The 16,307-nt window shown below is 41.2% G+C and overlaps 1 protein-coding gene and 1 pseudogene across 2 annotated transcripts in view; both read right to left on the reverse strand.

Annotated features, from left to right (window-relative positions):
• SAY1 (Ubiquitin-like superfamily protein) overlaps positions 1-16,307 on the reverse strand; it is a 62,799-nt gene that overhangs the window by 9,935 nt on the left and 36,557 nt on the right. For both annotated transcript variants that reach the window (XM_087670370.1, XM_087670363.1), the window contains exons 10-11: positions 14,635-14,778; positions 14,481-14,537 (exon numbers count right to left, since the gene is read on the reverse strand). In XM_087670370.1, the coding sequence (XP_087526496.1) occupies positions 14,481-14,537; positions 14,635-14,778 (201 nt within the window). The remainder of the gene's footprint in view (positions 1-14,480; positions 14,538-14,634; positions 14,779-16,307) is intronic.
• Positions 2,792-5,196, reverse strand: LOC148038289 (uncharacterized; annotated as a pseudogene).

Genomic DNA, 16,307 nt, shown 5'->3' on the forward strand with positions numbered 1-16,307 from the left:
AAGCTTGTTTCACAAGCACTGAAACCAGCCTCCTTCCGTGGATGGGTGGTAAATCCCTGATTACAACTTAATTACAGCAACAAACAGTTAACGCAAATCTGAAAATACAAATTTACCTATTGATCTTGGACAATGCAAACCCGATTGGCCCCAAAATTAGCGCCCCTTTTTGTATTTCTTTAGCTTTATTGAAGAAGAAGTTGATTTACAATGGGATTCTCCCAATCCCTTTCGGTATTCCAACTCCCCTTGCTATTCAAAATCACCAACAGGTCTTTAATCTGATTTGCCCCTTGATTCAAGCAATCAATTCACCCGCTTTGATGGACATGGAAAATGCCCCAAATTCAATTATTTGCTGGTCGCTCTACTTGAATAGGCTAAAAACAGCTCCAGCCCTGTTGAATCCAAGTCTTGGAGCTTCCAATTTCTGGCACGCTTCCCAAGGCTGCTGCTAAACCCTAATTTCTGCTGTAAATTAGGATTTACAGCAGAGAAATTTACAATTCCTCGGCCTCCAAGGGTCCAAATGCTGAGATCTTCGGAGCAAGGCTGTGAAATGGCTGGGAGATGAGAGGGAGAACTGTAGAGAGAGAAAATTCAGAGTTTTGCCATGAAGAATGACTGAAAATCGGTCAAATGCAGCTGCTGTCCTGCCACAACAGCTTGTAGATGCAAAGAACTGAAGAAAATCGGTCATTTACTGCTGCTGCCCTGTCTCAACAGCTTGTAGATGATGTCACCTACTATTGATTGGTCTTCTCCTGCCCCTCGCTACCTCAGAAGGTCCTCCAATGGCTGCAAATCAGATCAACAGCATCTCCTCCCTCTCTCTTGCAGGCTAAAAACACTAAAAATGCCTCTCTCCAATCTCTAAATACGTTTTTCAGTCTTGCACAGGCATTTTTGACAAGTGGCAACCTTCCCAAATGGTTTTTTCAGCATTGGCCATAATTAAATATTAATTTTCAGTCTTAAAATACTGAAAATTAATCTAATAATTATTTCAATGCCTTTAAAAATAATGTGACTGGGAAATAATTAAATTAGCTAGGCACCTTCCATCCCCAAGTGTCTTTGTGCCATCTTTGACCATCAAATTGTTTTGAGGTACCATTAAACGTCACTTCTCTAGTGTCACCAACTGACACTTATGGCCAAATGAATGACCTAGGCCAACAACGGGCACCAAATACCGCCAAGTATCTGTGCGGCATAACTTACAGCAACTTTTGCCTTTGACATCCCATGATTTTCTCGGGTCCCAAGCTCGTAAATTTACTCTAAGCCCAGTTACACCTCACATGTGCAACATTTACTTAATCATGTGAATAAAAGTTAATCCACATGTTAAGAGAGGTTTCAAAAATACATGTCCTCATGATAAGCATTCTAACATGTATATCCATGCAAATCTCTACTGACCTCAGCCTCTGGTGATTGTTGGTACGTATTGCCATGTTATTAACACGTGCTATCAATACATGCAAATCCCTATTGACCTTGGTCTCAATGGTAATTGCATGTGTTAATAACACAGCACGTATTGCTTTTCACTGTTGTACCACAAATGCCTTTCACCGCCATACCACAACATGCAATGATCAACACAGGTCGAATCAGCCCTGATCTCTCCGAATCAGCCCTATTTTGCCGAAACCCTAATTCAGCTCTAAAATGTTTTTTCTAAAACATAGTCATTGCATTGATCAAAAAGTTGTGGATCAGAAGATCATGGTAGTCACTACTATCATGTTGCCCAAGTGGAGTAAGAAAATTAATTGAAAAGAAACATCCACCTAGGAAACAACAAATAATTGTAGAAATGAAAACTAGGAATCTGATGCATCTAATGGTATGGCCATTGGCAAAACAATGGATTGAAAGCTCCATCACCTAGATAGTTGTCCAAATAACTCTCAAAATAGGCAATATAAGCATCCTTTGATCTCATAACACATTGGGCATCTATACATGTCATGCTCCTCAATCTCCATCTATAGCGGGAAGAACCATTTAATCCAAGTTTTTTTTTTTTAACTATTTTCTTCTTCCTTCTTTCTTTTTTTTTTTTGGGTGGCGGGGGGGAAATATATGCTCCATAGTGACTGGTCTCTATTAAAAACTAGGGTAAGGATGTACAAAGCACCCCATAGTGACTGGTCTCTATCAAAAACTAAGGTAAGCATATACAAAGCTGACCAATGCCACACCATACTCCATGAGAAGTATACATTGTATATTCATGTACATTGGGCAGATCTCAAAACCATGGAGGGACAAATGGAGAAGATGCTTTGAATAGAAAGTCATCTCCATCCATAGTGGCTCAATAGGATGTCCTAATAGTGTGTAATTGAATGATGCCCATCTTGATGATCCTGTTGTCACAGGGATGCAAAATTTTGAGATGCTTTAATCTTGTCGATAGCATTTGATTAAGTTCTTAATCAAATGTGTTTCACATGTGATGCACACCGTAGTTATTTCATGGTAACAAGCCAAGGACCCCAAGGATGCAGTGGGTGTCAAAGGCAAAAGTTGTAATAAGTTATGCCTGAAACGTACTAGGTGGTACCCGGTGTCAAATTTTGGCTTGGACCAATTTATTCGATACTAATGTCAGTGATGACATTAGAGACTAGGCATTAAATAATTAATTAGTGTCAATTTAAGGGCTAATAATTGCTAAGGGATACTTAGAAGAAAAATTGGCCTAGCCAATTTGATTATTGGCTGATAAAATTAATTTTTAAGCACTATATTAATTATCAAATTAATATTCTGAAAATTAATTTAATAAGCTTGAATTACATGTGCTACTCAAGTTGACTCGTGAATCATTTTCATCTCCATCGTCCTCATCCTATGGCACACTAGAGGTACCAGCACTTGATGCACCTACTGTCATAGGAGCTGAATTCTCATCATCTTCCTCTCTCATTTCTTGCAAAGCAAGCAACATTTCATCATCCTTTTCCTTGTTTAGCATTTCAAGGTCACTTCTATCTTCTGAAATCCTCTTTCTTTCAACTTGCTTATGAGACGCAAATTGGTGTGTATAAAAACAAGAAAGTGCTCCAATTTCTCTCACATGGTGAAGCACAAGTGCCTTGAGACAATATCCTAAGTGCCAAGTACAGTAAACTTGGTGTGTCTGGCCCAAAAGTTTCCCACCACTTCACACCTTGATGCATCCTCTTCTCATCCTTTGCAATAGGACACGCAAGTGCACCAGACTCAAACTTATACTTATCAAGTTCATCATATAACTCCCCTTGAGCACTTACATCATTGTTTGAAACACATTCAACTACATCCATCCAACCCTTACTCACCTCCCTGTCACTATCAAGATTCTTTGCTCTCCAAATAGGATGGAGCACAAAAGTGGCAGCATGCAATGGAGAGTGCATCATGTTTCATCAGTCTACACAAAGTGTATTGACTTGTTGTAGCTTGGAAGCATCAAAAACCTCAAGACTTTAAATATTTTCTATCATACGGTCAGTGAGCTCATACACCAACCCCATGGTGGCACCCTCTCTATCAGCAAGACGCAAAATTTTTAAAATTGGACCACATAGCTTACAATCATCTTGGCATTGGTCCAAAATGAAGAACCCAAGACAATAGATGAAACCTGCAAAGCCTTGGCACTTCTACTCACTTTCTTTATGCAATACTCATCACTAATAACCATATGGTGCAATCCACTGAAGACTCTCTCATCCAACATGTTTGCCAAAATGATAAACATATATGCAAACCGACAGCTATTCCCAAAACAAGCTTCACCCAAGAAAGTTCTCCAACATCCTCAAACAGCAAATCAAGGCAATGGCATGTGCAACGAGTGTAAAAAATGGTTGGCCACTCTTGCTCAACCAAGTGACCAGCATGAACACAATTGGATGCATTATCCATGCACACTTGGACTACATTTTGAGGCCCCACTTCAAGAATGGCACTCTTAAGAGTTTCAAAGATATACTCTTCTGACTTATACTCACCACTTGTATCAACTGATCGCAAGAATGCGGAACCAAACATGCATGAAACCATTACATTGAAAATGGGTCAACGACATGCATCAGACCATCCCATCACCAACAAACTACAGCCATATCTTTTCCATTTCTCTCTAAGATCAAGCAAATCTCTTTGCACACATTTAACCTCATCATCCAATTCTTTAGTGTGCAAGTGATAGCATGAAGGGACCTTAAAGCTTGGGCCAACATTTCCAATTGCCTTCACCATGTCAAGAAAGTAAGGACTCCCCACCTTCCAATGAGGAATGTCCTCTACATAAAAGAACTAACGAAGGGCAACTGATGCCTCTTTCCTTGCTTGTATGTCCCAACTTTGAAACAAGGGGCCTTCCCTAGCATTAGCTTTGTGCTTTTTATACATCATTCGATGAGCATCACTAGCTTGAGAGGAACAAGCAGCCACATCGGTACTAGCACTTCCTAATGCATCTCCCAAATCAGAAACCTTTGCATCAACGCATCCTATGAACTCATGGGAGCACTTACATGCAATCTACGAATTGCATCTCTTACATCTTGAGGTGCACTAGAGCATTTATCAACCCCAAATCCCTTCAGCCCCAAGATATGGGCACGAATACGAGCGGGGCCACCTTTCCATGTGTAGGAACAATATTTGCACTGCATGATATGCTGTCCATTTTTCAATTTCTGCAATTCAGTCACAAATTGCCACCCTTTTCCTTGCTTTCAAACCATGCTGACCTGGAAAGCTGAGATCAGAGCGAGATAGCATGGGGCTGAGTACTCAGCACTGAGCACACTGCAGTTTGCACACACTGCCCTCTCATGAAGCTGAATTTCTGTACACACTGATCACTAAAGTCTGCATTCTGCTGGTTGCACATGTGCAAGGAGAGAACTAGCCAGTGACCATGCAGGCTGCACATGCAGAAAAAACGCAGGGAACTTAGGCGAAAACTGCCGCAAAAAGGGCACCAAGAAGAACTCGTCAAATTGGGGCATTTGTGGCAATTTTTTTTAATCTGAAAAAAATGTCAAGTATGAAATGGCATACCATACGTTTTCATACCAGACGTTTTCAGACGTCCGGTATGATGGTTCATATGCGTCTAAATCCAACACTGCTATGGTGAGTGCTCCTCCTCCATCCTTTCCTTCCACTTTTACATCTCATGGTCAATATGATTTTGGTGGTTCATCTGTTCCTTCATTTGCATTTAATGGACAAAAGGAACCCAGCCCATTTCCCACAACTACTCAAATGACAAATCCATTAAACCTGCCACCCATCCCACCCACTAGTTCCGTTGCACCTTCCTTTCAGCCTCCATAAAGTGCACCATACATGTCTTCACACATCACTCTAGGTGGACCACAGTTTGTCTCCATGACATTACCTAGTAGTGTGCCTTTTGGTCATTTTGTTGTGCCCCAGCAAACCATTGGACAAGGCTTACATGTCCTGGTGCCTCCACCTCCACCGACACTTTATGGAAACATTCATGTTCCAAAGCCTCTACATCAATTGGCACCCATTGGACATTATCAGTCTATTTCTATCTACCAGCTCTCCCTTCTACTTATACCCCTCCACCACCTCCTTCCTATTCCACTTATTAGCATGGTTCTTCTTCCTCATCAACCAAACATGACTTTAATGGTAAGACCCGTTCTAACAAGTTGAACTTCATTACTTCATCAAACCTAATGAGACATGTCCTTGACTCCCAAAACCTATGGCATCTTGTGCAAGGGTTGAAACCCCAACCTGATTCCCCACTTGTTCCGTATGAGGTTGTGTTCTCATTGAAGGCTAGGAATACCTCCGCTATTGTCAAGATGATACAAGGTCTATTACCTGAATTTCATTCACAATTTCAACATTTTAACTTACCATCCAACCATTGGGCACACTTGGTTGACCACTACGGCTCGGAATAGAACCCTTCACATCATTTTGAATCATGCGCTTCAAAACTTCAAAATCATTGACTAGGATGACTTGAAAATGAAATTGGCTCTCTCGATGGAGCAGACTATAGAACTGCAGGTTGTCAAGGTGGCATTCTTGAAACCCTAGAAGATGTAGAAGCAACCTCCACAGTGCATTGGAGTGGTCACAAGGAGACCATGGTACCGGTCAACCCCCCTGTGGCTCAAAAGGGCTTTTAGTGCGCATCAAATGCGGCTTATTGCCTTGAGTATAAAAATCTGAAAGCCAATGCAGAATAAACTCTATGGCCCAAAAGGGAGAGGCAGCAGCACGACTACTTGGGGGTAGATGCATATACTCCAAGGGTGTAGGAAGTAAAGATCCATGTCGGCAAGCATCCAAGGGGTTTCCAGTGATGCATAAAGAGGAGCACCCAGTGGTCTATCCATTTACCTGTGGAGAAGTCATAGCACCAACTATGAAGAAGTCATAGCACCAAAGTGTCAATCTATAAAAAGTGTCAATCTATAAAAGGGAGGGAGAATGGGAGAGGAAGAGAAGGGTATCTCTACCTCTTGGTGATGTAGTGAAAATGAAGGGGGAAATCAATAAATGATGCCAAATACGCAACCTGTTTATATGTTCTCAAATGCAAAGGATCTTCATGGCTCACTAAGTAAATCTGGCTCTGATACCATGTCAAAAAAAATGACAGAGACCAAAGACGCAATAGGGTTTGCGGGGAGAAACACAAAGTGTGTACGGAAAACACTGAGAGAGAAGAGAAACTCAAAAACACAAGAAGAACACGGTGATAATACAGTGAATCATGCTATGAGAAGAAAAGTTGATACAGTGGAGCCGAAGCTCAAAAGATAGTTGCACTGTCTTGTCTAAATCAAGCGGCCAGCTATCGCAGGAGCGAACCGCAGTCCTCTAATGCCGTCGAAGATGTGGAAGACAATCACCAGCTGTCGAGGGAGTAAATCGCAATCCTCAGATGTCGAGGAGATGGCTTGGGCAGCAAAACGCAAATACCAAAGTGTATTGAAGTTATCAAGCGTAGGCAGAGCAGCCCAAGGGTTAACTCTAGTGGATGGATGATAACACCAGATGAAGGAACAGCCACCAAAAGGGTAAATGCAGCCTGTGAAGGCCTATCAACCCAAAAACGTAGGTATCTAGAACTACAAAAACCTACTCTACATGTGGGGTGACACTAGGCCGGAAGATGCTGATGCTAGGCTAGGGAAGGTGACGCCAAACATGGAGGAGGTCTCGAAGTAGCCAAACGCAAATCTAGCGAAGCTTGAAGGGAGTGAAAGAGGTCACCAGCTATGGAGAACTGATGCCAAGGTAGGAGTGCTATCATCAATAGGCTGATCATGACGCCAGCAAGGTGAAGCATGTAAACGCAAGACCTAAGTGATGGGACAAGGTGCCTGAAGGAGAATAAGAAGGGTGAACACAAACAGCGATGTCCTCCGATAAGGGTATGGGTTATGGGAAGCAATGGAGTGAAGAGGGAAGAGTGTGGGAGTGGCAGAGGAAGAGGGGTGAAGAATGACTAAGGTAGTATAGAATGAATGAGGTGATTGTCTATCTATAGGCATAAGTTGTCTAGGGTGGCCATAATTTATCTTAGTTGAGGCTTACTAAGACACATAAACAATGGTGGTCATGCCCTTAGGCTAGGACCTTCTAGGTCCCTTGGGATACATTCAGCTAGTACATCCTTAGGCTTGTCTAGAATTGCTTCTACTCTTAGCTCATTGGGTTATCAAGTCAAGCTCATAGGCTAACCTATCCTTTATTACATACATTCATTTACTCAATCAACTCATTCATTTTTAATTTTTTGTTGTATCTTATTCTTACATTAGCTTTGCATTATTTTTCTTTGCTTAGTACCAAAGCATCACAATATGAAGCATTAGTATGTAAGAATTTGGTCTTTCCTAGTGCTTACCTCATCATTGAGTCACGGCTGAACTACACACTTGAGTTTTCAACCACTGCGGTCCCTAAATCCCCTGACAATCAGGTTACATTATTCCTTAATAAGCTGCCAGAGATTATTTCCATTTTGTACACCAAGTGATCTCACAACCTCAAATGCCCACGCTCAAATGAATTTGAGTGTCAGCTACTGCATTACGCTCGATTATTTAATTAGTTTCATGGGATATCCTCCATAGAGGGGACCTTTGTCGCATCTTCTCAAAAGGGGAGCAAGGGAAGGGCAAGCAAACTCAACCTTCCAATCAACATGCAAATCCAAACCAAGCTAGTGAGTCACAAGGAATTTCCCAGTCAAAACTCAAACTCACGAAGCAAAATGTACCAAAGCGAAATTGGTATTAGCAACATTGTCAAAAGGCTGGTCACTTTGACGACGAGTGTCGTTTAACGGCTAAGGACAATCCATCCCAAGACTTGCATCTCGAGCCCATCTGGTGTGGGCACTCCCCCCCCCCCCCCCCAAACAGTCGAGACAACAAGGTAGACCTACTGCTCACATGGCCGTTGGTTCTTCTGCTCCCTCTTCACCTCGAGTTGTCAGAAATGTTTGCCCATCCTACTGTTGTGGGCTTCATTTATCCTTGGGCATGTGTTGTCTCTCTTGAAGAGCGACTTGATGAGTCTTCTTCCCGCTCTGAGTCGCCCTCTCCTTCGAGTTCGCAGCCAAAAGCACTTAAGCCCACTTTCTCTAGAGACCATTCAGCCTAGCAGATTGTATAGCCTTCCTCCGGTTTAGATCTCCATGCTACTAACCACCCCCCACCTACACATCACTTGATCGTTGTAGGGCACCCTCTAGTTTGTCTTCTCTTTTATGTTGTACATTTACCCTTTTACTTTCTTACATTCTTAGCGTGTCTACCTTTTGGTAGAGGAAGTCCCATTCACATTTGTCCATACCACTCACTTGCACTTAACATTGAAGTCCAGGTTTGCATGTTTTATGATCTTATGTAGTTATTTTTGCTTCTTTTTACAGGTTGACATTTGCTTCTACAAGATCTACGGCCTAGCTCAGAGCGAAGCCTTGGATCATTCAGCACTTCTTCCCATGGTTGCATTTTTTTTATGGCACGTTTGACCCAAGATTCATCATTGCCTCTTGGGAGGCCACCTTGGAGACTATTCATTTCACACGTTTTCAGTTGGATATGTATCTCCCTCTTCTTCTTTGGGTGCTACTCCTTTTCCCCATCAACATCGACATTTTGGGGACACCATGAATTGGATGATATGAAGGAGTAGTATGCCGATGACAAAGATTTCTCTGAAATCTATAAACAATTGATCAATGGCCAACATCATGATCATTATGTGTTCAAAGAAGGCATTATCATGATGCATGGAAAACTATGCGTTACAAAACAGCTAAGGCCAAAAGTTTTATTAGAAAGTCATGCTCCACCGTATGCAGGATATCATGGTATAGATGTTACAGTCAAAGCAGTAGAGACTTTCTTCCATTGGCCAGCCTTGAGATCTAATGTTGATGTATATGTCAGATCTTGCCTTGTATGCCAAAAGGTCAAATTTGATAGATAGAAGGCACCAGGGTTATTGCAACCACTACCTATTCCAGAAAGGCCATGGGAAAGTATTGCCATAGATTTCATTTTTTATCTTCCAAGAACTTCTTCAGGGAATGATGGAATCTCGACTATCATTTGCAGATTCAGCAAACATGCACATTTCATTCTTGTAAGGAAAAAGGTTAAGTCAGAACACATGGTAAATATATTTATGCATAATATCTTCAAGTACCATGGAATGCCACGCTCAATTGTCAATGATAGAGACCCAAGAATGACTAGCTTGTTTTGGAAAGCATTGTTTGAAAACATGGGCACTACGCTGAAATTTGCATCTTCTTTCCATCCACAAACTCATGGACAGTCTGAAGAAGCGAATTCGATTGTTTTAGACCTACTGAAGTGTTATGTTTCAAACCATAAGACTTCTTGGGAACACTACTTGCCATTAGTTGAGTATGCATACAATAATACAGTGCACTCATCTACTAGCAAAGCATCTTTTGAGATTGTGGAAGGTGAAAAGAAACCACCTCCCATTTTACAGACAAAAGATAACATTTTTGAAGTAGATCGTTATGTAAAAGATTGGGAAGAAGCATATAAAAAGGTCAAGTATACCTTAGACAAGTCACAAGCTAAACAAAAAAGAGTTGCTGATAATCATCGACAGAAACTCTTGTTCAAAAAGAATGATTGGGTCTTATTGCGTTTTGAAAAGGCACATTTGAGAAAACAAAAGGGCAAGAAACATTTGTTTCCAAAGCTGAGTATGCATTACTATGGCTCTTTTCAAGTCTCAAACAAGATCAATGACGTGGCATATAGACTGAAATTGCCAAAGAATTGGAAAATTCATAATGCATTCCATGTGAGCCTATTGAGGCCTTTTATTGGTGAAGTGCCAAAAGATATGGTTCAAGAGGTTGACGTAGAGGAATTAGATGAGATTCTAGTTCTTGAGCAGATCCTAGCACATAAGGATACGAAAGTGAAAGGTAGAGTTATAAGAAGATTTTTGACGAAGTTAACGAACTATTCACCAATGGATGCCAAATGGATGGAAGAGGCTGAATTGGCAAATTCGCCTCAATTATTGCAACTTTACCGAGAAGCTTTCTTGCTAAAACCTACAATGACTTAGAATGCTTTTTGAAGTAATGTGCATTCTCTATTGTATAGTTGAATATTGCATCTCATTGAATGATGCACAATGTATGGTTTACACTTAGCATTAAAATGTGTATCATTGAATGAAATCCTAGTGCTTTGAAGTTGTATTTGTTACACTTCAGTTGAATGATTATACATGTTATGATAGTAATAGTTCGGGGATACTTGCTATCGCCATGTGTTGCATCTGGAAACATGTATATTAGAAAGGCTCCTAGTAACCATAGTTAGATACAGGATGTGATTCTCCACCTATGTGAGACTTGAACTTGCAATGGCACAAATGGTAGTGGGGAAACTCCTACCATCGCCCCGTGTCATCTGTTAGCAAGTGATACATGCGATGGCACTAATAACATAGAGAATCTTGTTATTGTCATGTGTCATCCATTAGCATGTGTGACATGCAATCGAGGTCGCTTGCTTCTTTCAAGAGGGGGGTATGTCACCAGGTGGTGATACTTTTCGTAGTTGCTTTCCTTATTTACTTATATAAATATTTTATTTTTCTTTTCTTTAGTTGCTATTGCTTTTTACCCCCAGAGTTCTCTTGGATTAAGCCGAGATCTTTGCATGGCCAGAAGAGGCAGCCATTCGGACAAATTGGACTAATGGTTTGTCTGAGCCTTAGGACCAGATTGAATGAGCACTGAAGAATAGAATGCCAGTGGTTTGGGACTGTGTGCTTAGCCACTGGAGATGGTGCAAGACAATGAGCCTAGCCAAGACAAAATATGCACATATGAGAATGCTCACAGAATAAAAGTCACCGTAATTGAGCCACATTAAACTTTTTGATGTGGTTGTAATGATAAAAGTTGCTCATAACAACTTGAGGAATGCAGGGGTCACCATCCCTAAAATTTAGGGAGTTACTATTTTTGGACCCCAAAATTTATTCGCATCATTATCTTCGTTTTTGCATGAGGATTAATTCTCTAGTTTGTGCCGAGGTCAAATTTTGCACCGATCATGGAGAATTTTAGACCGGAAGGTTTAAACGGAAAAATTGTTACATGTATGCCATCTGTCACAAATTAGGCATAAATTCCTAAAAGAGAGAGAGAGCATTTTTTTAAAAACATAATAGGCAAGAGAGGCAGATCTGAGCATGAAGTTTTCACGGGCTGAGGGCAAATTGCTGCAAGTACATCAACTATGGAGAGTACTTTTTTGTCTCTAACTCATGTACGGAGGTAGAGCTTGCTCCCTCTGGTCAACTCTCTCTCTATTCTCAGAGTAAATGCTCGGCATGATGGGCTGATTCCATCAAATGTACAATTCTGTGTTTTATTTGCACTTCTGCTGAGGCAAGAGCCTCACTGTTCAGGTTCAAATTGCTTCTCCAATGCACAAACTAAAGAAAGTGTTGATCACACCACACACGAGCAGGGTTTTCAGCTTTGATTTAATGCTGTTTGTGGGACTGTTTTACTGCTGGAATGATGCCAGGGTCAAAGGGTTTGTAGTCCAACTAGTATGGAACAGATCTGGAATGGAATAAGGCTAAGAACAGGTCAAGAAACATGTAAAAATACTAAATACAGAGTTCTGCAGATTGCAATTCTGCACTTGAATTATTGAGTTATGCTCACAGAAAGTGTTTTCCTACTTGGGATGTTGATCATAAAATGACTAACTTGCACATCACATGTGCACCTCACATTTGCACTTTTGATAGCAACTTAATAAATGCTAAGAAAAGCATCAAATTTTCATGTCCTTGTGACAACCCCTAAGGAGTATCTAAGATGAGTACACTGTCATCAGCAAATGGTAGTAAAAGTATCAATACACCCCCAAAGCTAGCTCCATCTCCTCCCATCCTATCAACATTGTCTAATACTTCATCATTACAACCTGAATAGAGTGAGTGAGAATGAGAACCCAACTTCACCCCAATGGTAATAGTGACTTCTAATTTCCCTATTGGGGCTCCAACACCCAGCACCCAACTCATACAATGCCAGCATGCCCCACTACATCTAAATGCATCCTGATTCCCTGAATCTTGTAGTCTCTTCATTAGTCTAGCTCGTGACATCATATCAAAGGCTTTACAAAAATCCACAAAACAACAATAGATCCTCCTCCCCATATGCTCTACCCTCCTCAATGATAGCTTAGAGCGTAAGGACATGGTTGAGAGAAGAATACCCTCTCTTGAATCCTACTAGGCCACATGCCCAATGTTTGCACATCTTTTCCCATTTTCCCAACTTATGCCATAGTGGGGATCCATAAAGCGTGGCTAGCACATGGCCAACCACGATGATCCTATAGTTACTGGGAGCCATAGGATCTTCGACTTCAAGATTGGTACTATTGTACTAGCTATCCAATTGCATGAAGCCTTCAAAAAAGGATCTATTAAACAAGTAGACTAGGAGTAGTGGGATGGTACATTCCTAGCATATGTGAGGTCCTCTATGGCTTCTAACCCACCATTATGTAGTCTATCCATGGTGTATCATGTCTTGGAGCATGCCCATGGTGAAGAAGGTGGATGAGGAGTATGCTCTCTAGTAGCAAGGAAGAGGGGGTTTGTCAAGCTACTTAGTAGATCAAGGTAGCATAAGCGTGCCACATCTCTAGGGTGGTGATAGGAGGCTCAAAGCTACTAGAACACCTTCCATGCCACCTTGCTGTTGTATCCAAAAAAAGCCAGTAAAACTCATGCTACAACTTGGCTAACTATGCCTACTTCTTCCTCCACACTAGGAAACAAAAGATCACATATGCTTGGCGATGTGTAAATGACCCTAATGCTTCCTCACATTGGAGGGAAGACATTGTATCATCCCTTCCATGTGACATTCTTGCTCTCAACCCCGGCAGCCCCACTACAAGGGGATTTGGGGATTGAGGAGTGTTTTCAAAGGAGGTTAGGTGTAAGAAAAGCACATGAAAGCTGAGGCATGGAGTGTGGAGACAAATTGTGTTGTGAGCTCCTCCAAGGGTATGTATGGATCCATGTTCTCCAAAGCATAATACAAGTGACGGGAATAAGCAAATGCAGCCTCTCCAGTACAATGGTACATGGGGGTGTCATTGAGGGAGTCTCCATGGTGGAGTCAAGTCTGAAATGGCAGATGATTCTGAAGAAGACTCGGCACGGCCGCCCAGGAAGAAGGGTAGCAACGGGGGCAGGGTTGGGTTTGTGGGGGGGTTTTGTGTGTGGGGGTGTGTGGGTGTATTAGGTGGTAGCAGTTCCGCTAATGGGAACAGCAGTGGCGAGAGTGGTGCAGCAGATGATGAGGTCAATGGAGGGGGAAGAGACAGAAAAGGAAGCGCACAGGCAGTGGAACAGCCAGTGTGCTGCCTGTTTAACACTGCAATGGGGAGGAGGGTAGCAGGGGCAGGATGAAGAATGAGCTGGAGAAGAAGACACACAGGCAGGGGAAGATGCATGATGGTAGGGAGGGGACAGGACTAACTCAAGGGAGGGTGGCTGCTGCACACTGGCTGGCAGGCATCAGGTGATGACAACATTCAGCTTGTCAGTCCAGCTGACTGGAACGATGGAAAATTTTCTTTACAGTCCATTGAGATTTGATACTTCTTTCATTTAGTATGGGAGTGTGCGAGAAAAAAACCAAGGTCATAATAAATAGCATGTGCCAAATTTAGGTGCAACAAACAGGAGAAAGAGACTATGTGGTTCCTAGGCTTTACTTCCAAAACTAGGATGTAATAATATGTTTACTGCTCTGTAATCTCACTGACACTAAAATGTTACTCTTTTAAAAAACAGTCTGTAAAACTCTTTTGAAAGGAGAGGATACTCAGAACAAGAGAACTGACCAATCTGTAAGAGCCTGGCTGGACTCCACCACTTACATCAATAAAATCAAATAAACACTGCAAATGTAAATGACAACTTCTTAAAACCGGTAACAACATGGCCTCCTAACAAGCTTCATAATGAACATAAAAATAAGTTTAAGTGATAGCTAACCTGAAGGGGATCTGACTTACGAAACCTTCTACCTAACCGACTTCCATCTGGCATGCGTACCATAAGTGTCACAGCAGTTTCATCATCTATTGATGGCTCCCCTGGAAGAGCTGCCTTTTTGGCTTCAGTCTGTCTCTTCAGCTCCTGATAACAATCAAGTACTAGAAATCAACTTTACTATGCAACTTAAGACTTCAGTCATCTCTCAACACATTCACTGTAAGCAAATCTGAAGTAAAGCCTGTAACGGCAGTTCCCAGTCACTGCCCTACACTTAGCCCCTTATATAAAAATAACTACTTTCTTGATTACCATAAAGATAATTACTTTCTAGTTTAACATTGCAGCCACTTTGATGACATCCAGTCAAACAATGAGAGAGTTAATTAGCTTGTATATTTTTCCGCCTGTCTATTCACTGCTCCGTAGCATAATTCATACCTAAGGATATGGCTCAAGAAAGAAGAATAAGAATCTGTACAGAATAAGCTAAGAGATTATACAATTCTGCTCCTTCCCAAGCACTCATTGAGCAATAAGGCCTACAGGGTCAAAGAAGATACCAAGAGAAAATTATCCACCTCCCAGCCCTTGGAAGAAGCTAAAAGAAGTTCCCATTACTTAAGAGAGGAGGATGAGCATAACAGAAAGCAAACAAACTCCACACACATACAAGAAGCTTGAAGAGGCTTTTCCATTTGAAAGCTAGAAGGTAAAGTTTTATTAACAATTGATTCAGTCAATGCATGAATAAGGTAGTATTCTCTCAAGTTGGAAGAGATGAATGCTTTCAATGCCTAGATAGTTATAAGTGGAAATGAGCTAAGAGAATTTAAGAGTGGTTGATTCAAGGGTATTTTGGTAAATTCCCAAGTGTGAGGGGATTTTGGAAATTCCTACTTTTTAGTGGCATTTTGGTAGGATCTACCCTTGATTGCCTTAAACAAAATCGCCACAAATAAGCTCACTCCATGAATCATCAGCTTTTTCCTCTCCTAAGTGTATAATGCCATTAAATATGATCATTCCGTCATTCCTGGCTAATGGAACTCGCCACAACTTGCACCATATAATGTTATGATGAATTTCCGGAAAAATAAAAGGGATATATCAGGAAATTTGGGGATATTCAGGCATTTGGGAATTTTGGCCAAAATGGAGCAGTATACTGGGGATTTTGACCAATATGGGATATTTGTAAGATTGTATAAGCAGATGCCTCAATAAAGCATCTTCTACTCAAGTTGAGGCATGAATGTCTTCAAACCTGGAGTATCAAGTTGAAATTTGTAAAATTATGTCCAATGACCTTTCTTTGTCTGAATGCCAAAGGCCTTGAAAAATATCTCACTAAATTCAGTGCGCAGGAATGTAACTTACCTCTCTTAAGTAAAGAAAGCTTTATTTTTCATTTATAACAGAAAACCAAACAGACAAAAACAGATTCACCTGCTTGAAAAAAAGAAAACTCAAAGGTAAAGGAATAGAACCTTTCTTTCAAGTGGCTTCATATAACTACAAAAGGTGTAAACCCTAACCAGAAGTAGACAATAAAGCTCCAAGAAATGGAAGAGATGCATGAATTGAGAGAATGCAGACAAGAAGTACATGTGATTATTTCAAGCATTTTTTCAAGCCATCCTAGTGCACTACCTCATAATATGAGACAAGAA

This window comes from Lygodium microphyllum, chromosome 3 (genome assembly GCF_053477565.2).
Source record: "Lygodium microphyllum isolate KBCC chromosome 3, Lygodium_microphyllum_v1.1.10, whole genome shotgun sequence".
NCBI classification, from domain to species: Eukaryota; Viridiplantae; Streptophyta; class Polypodiopsida; order Schizaeales; family Lygodiaceae; genus Lygodium; species Lygodium microphyllum.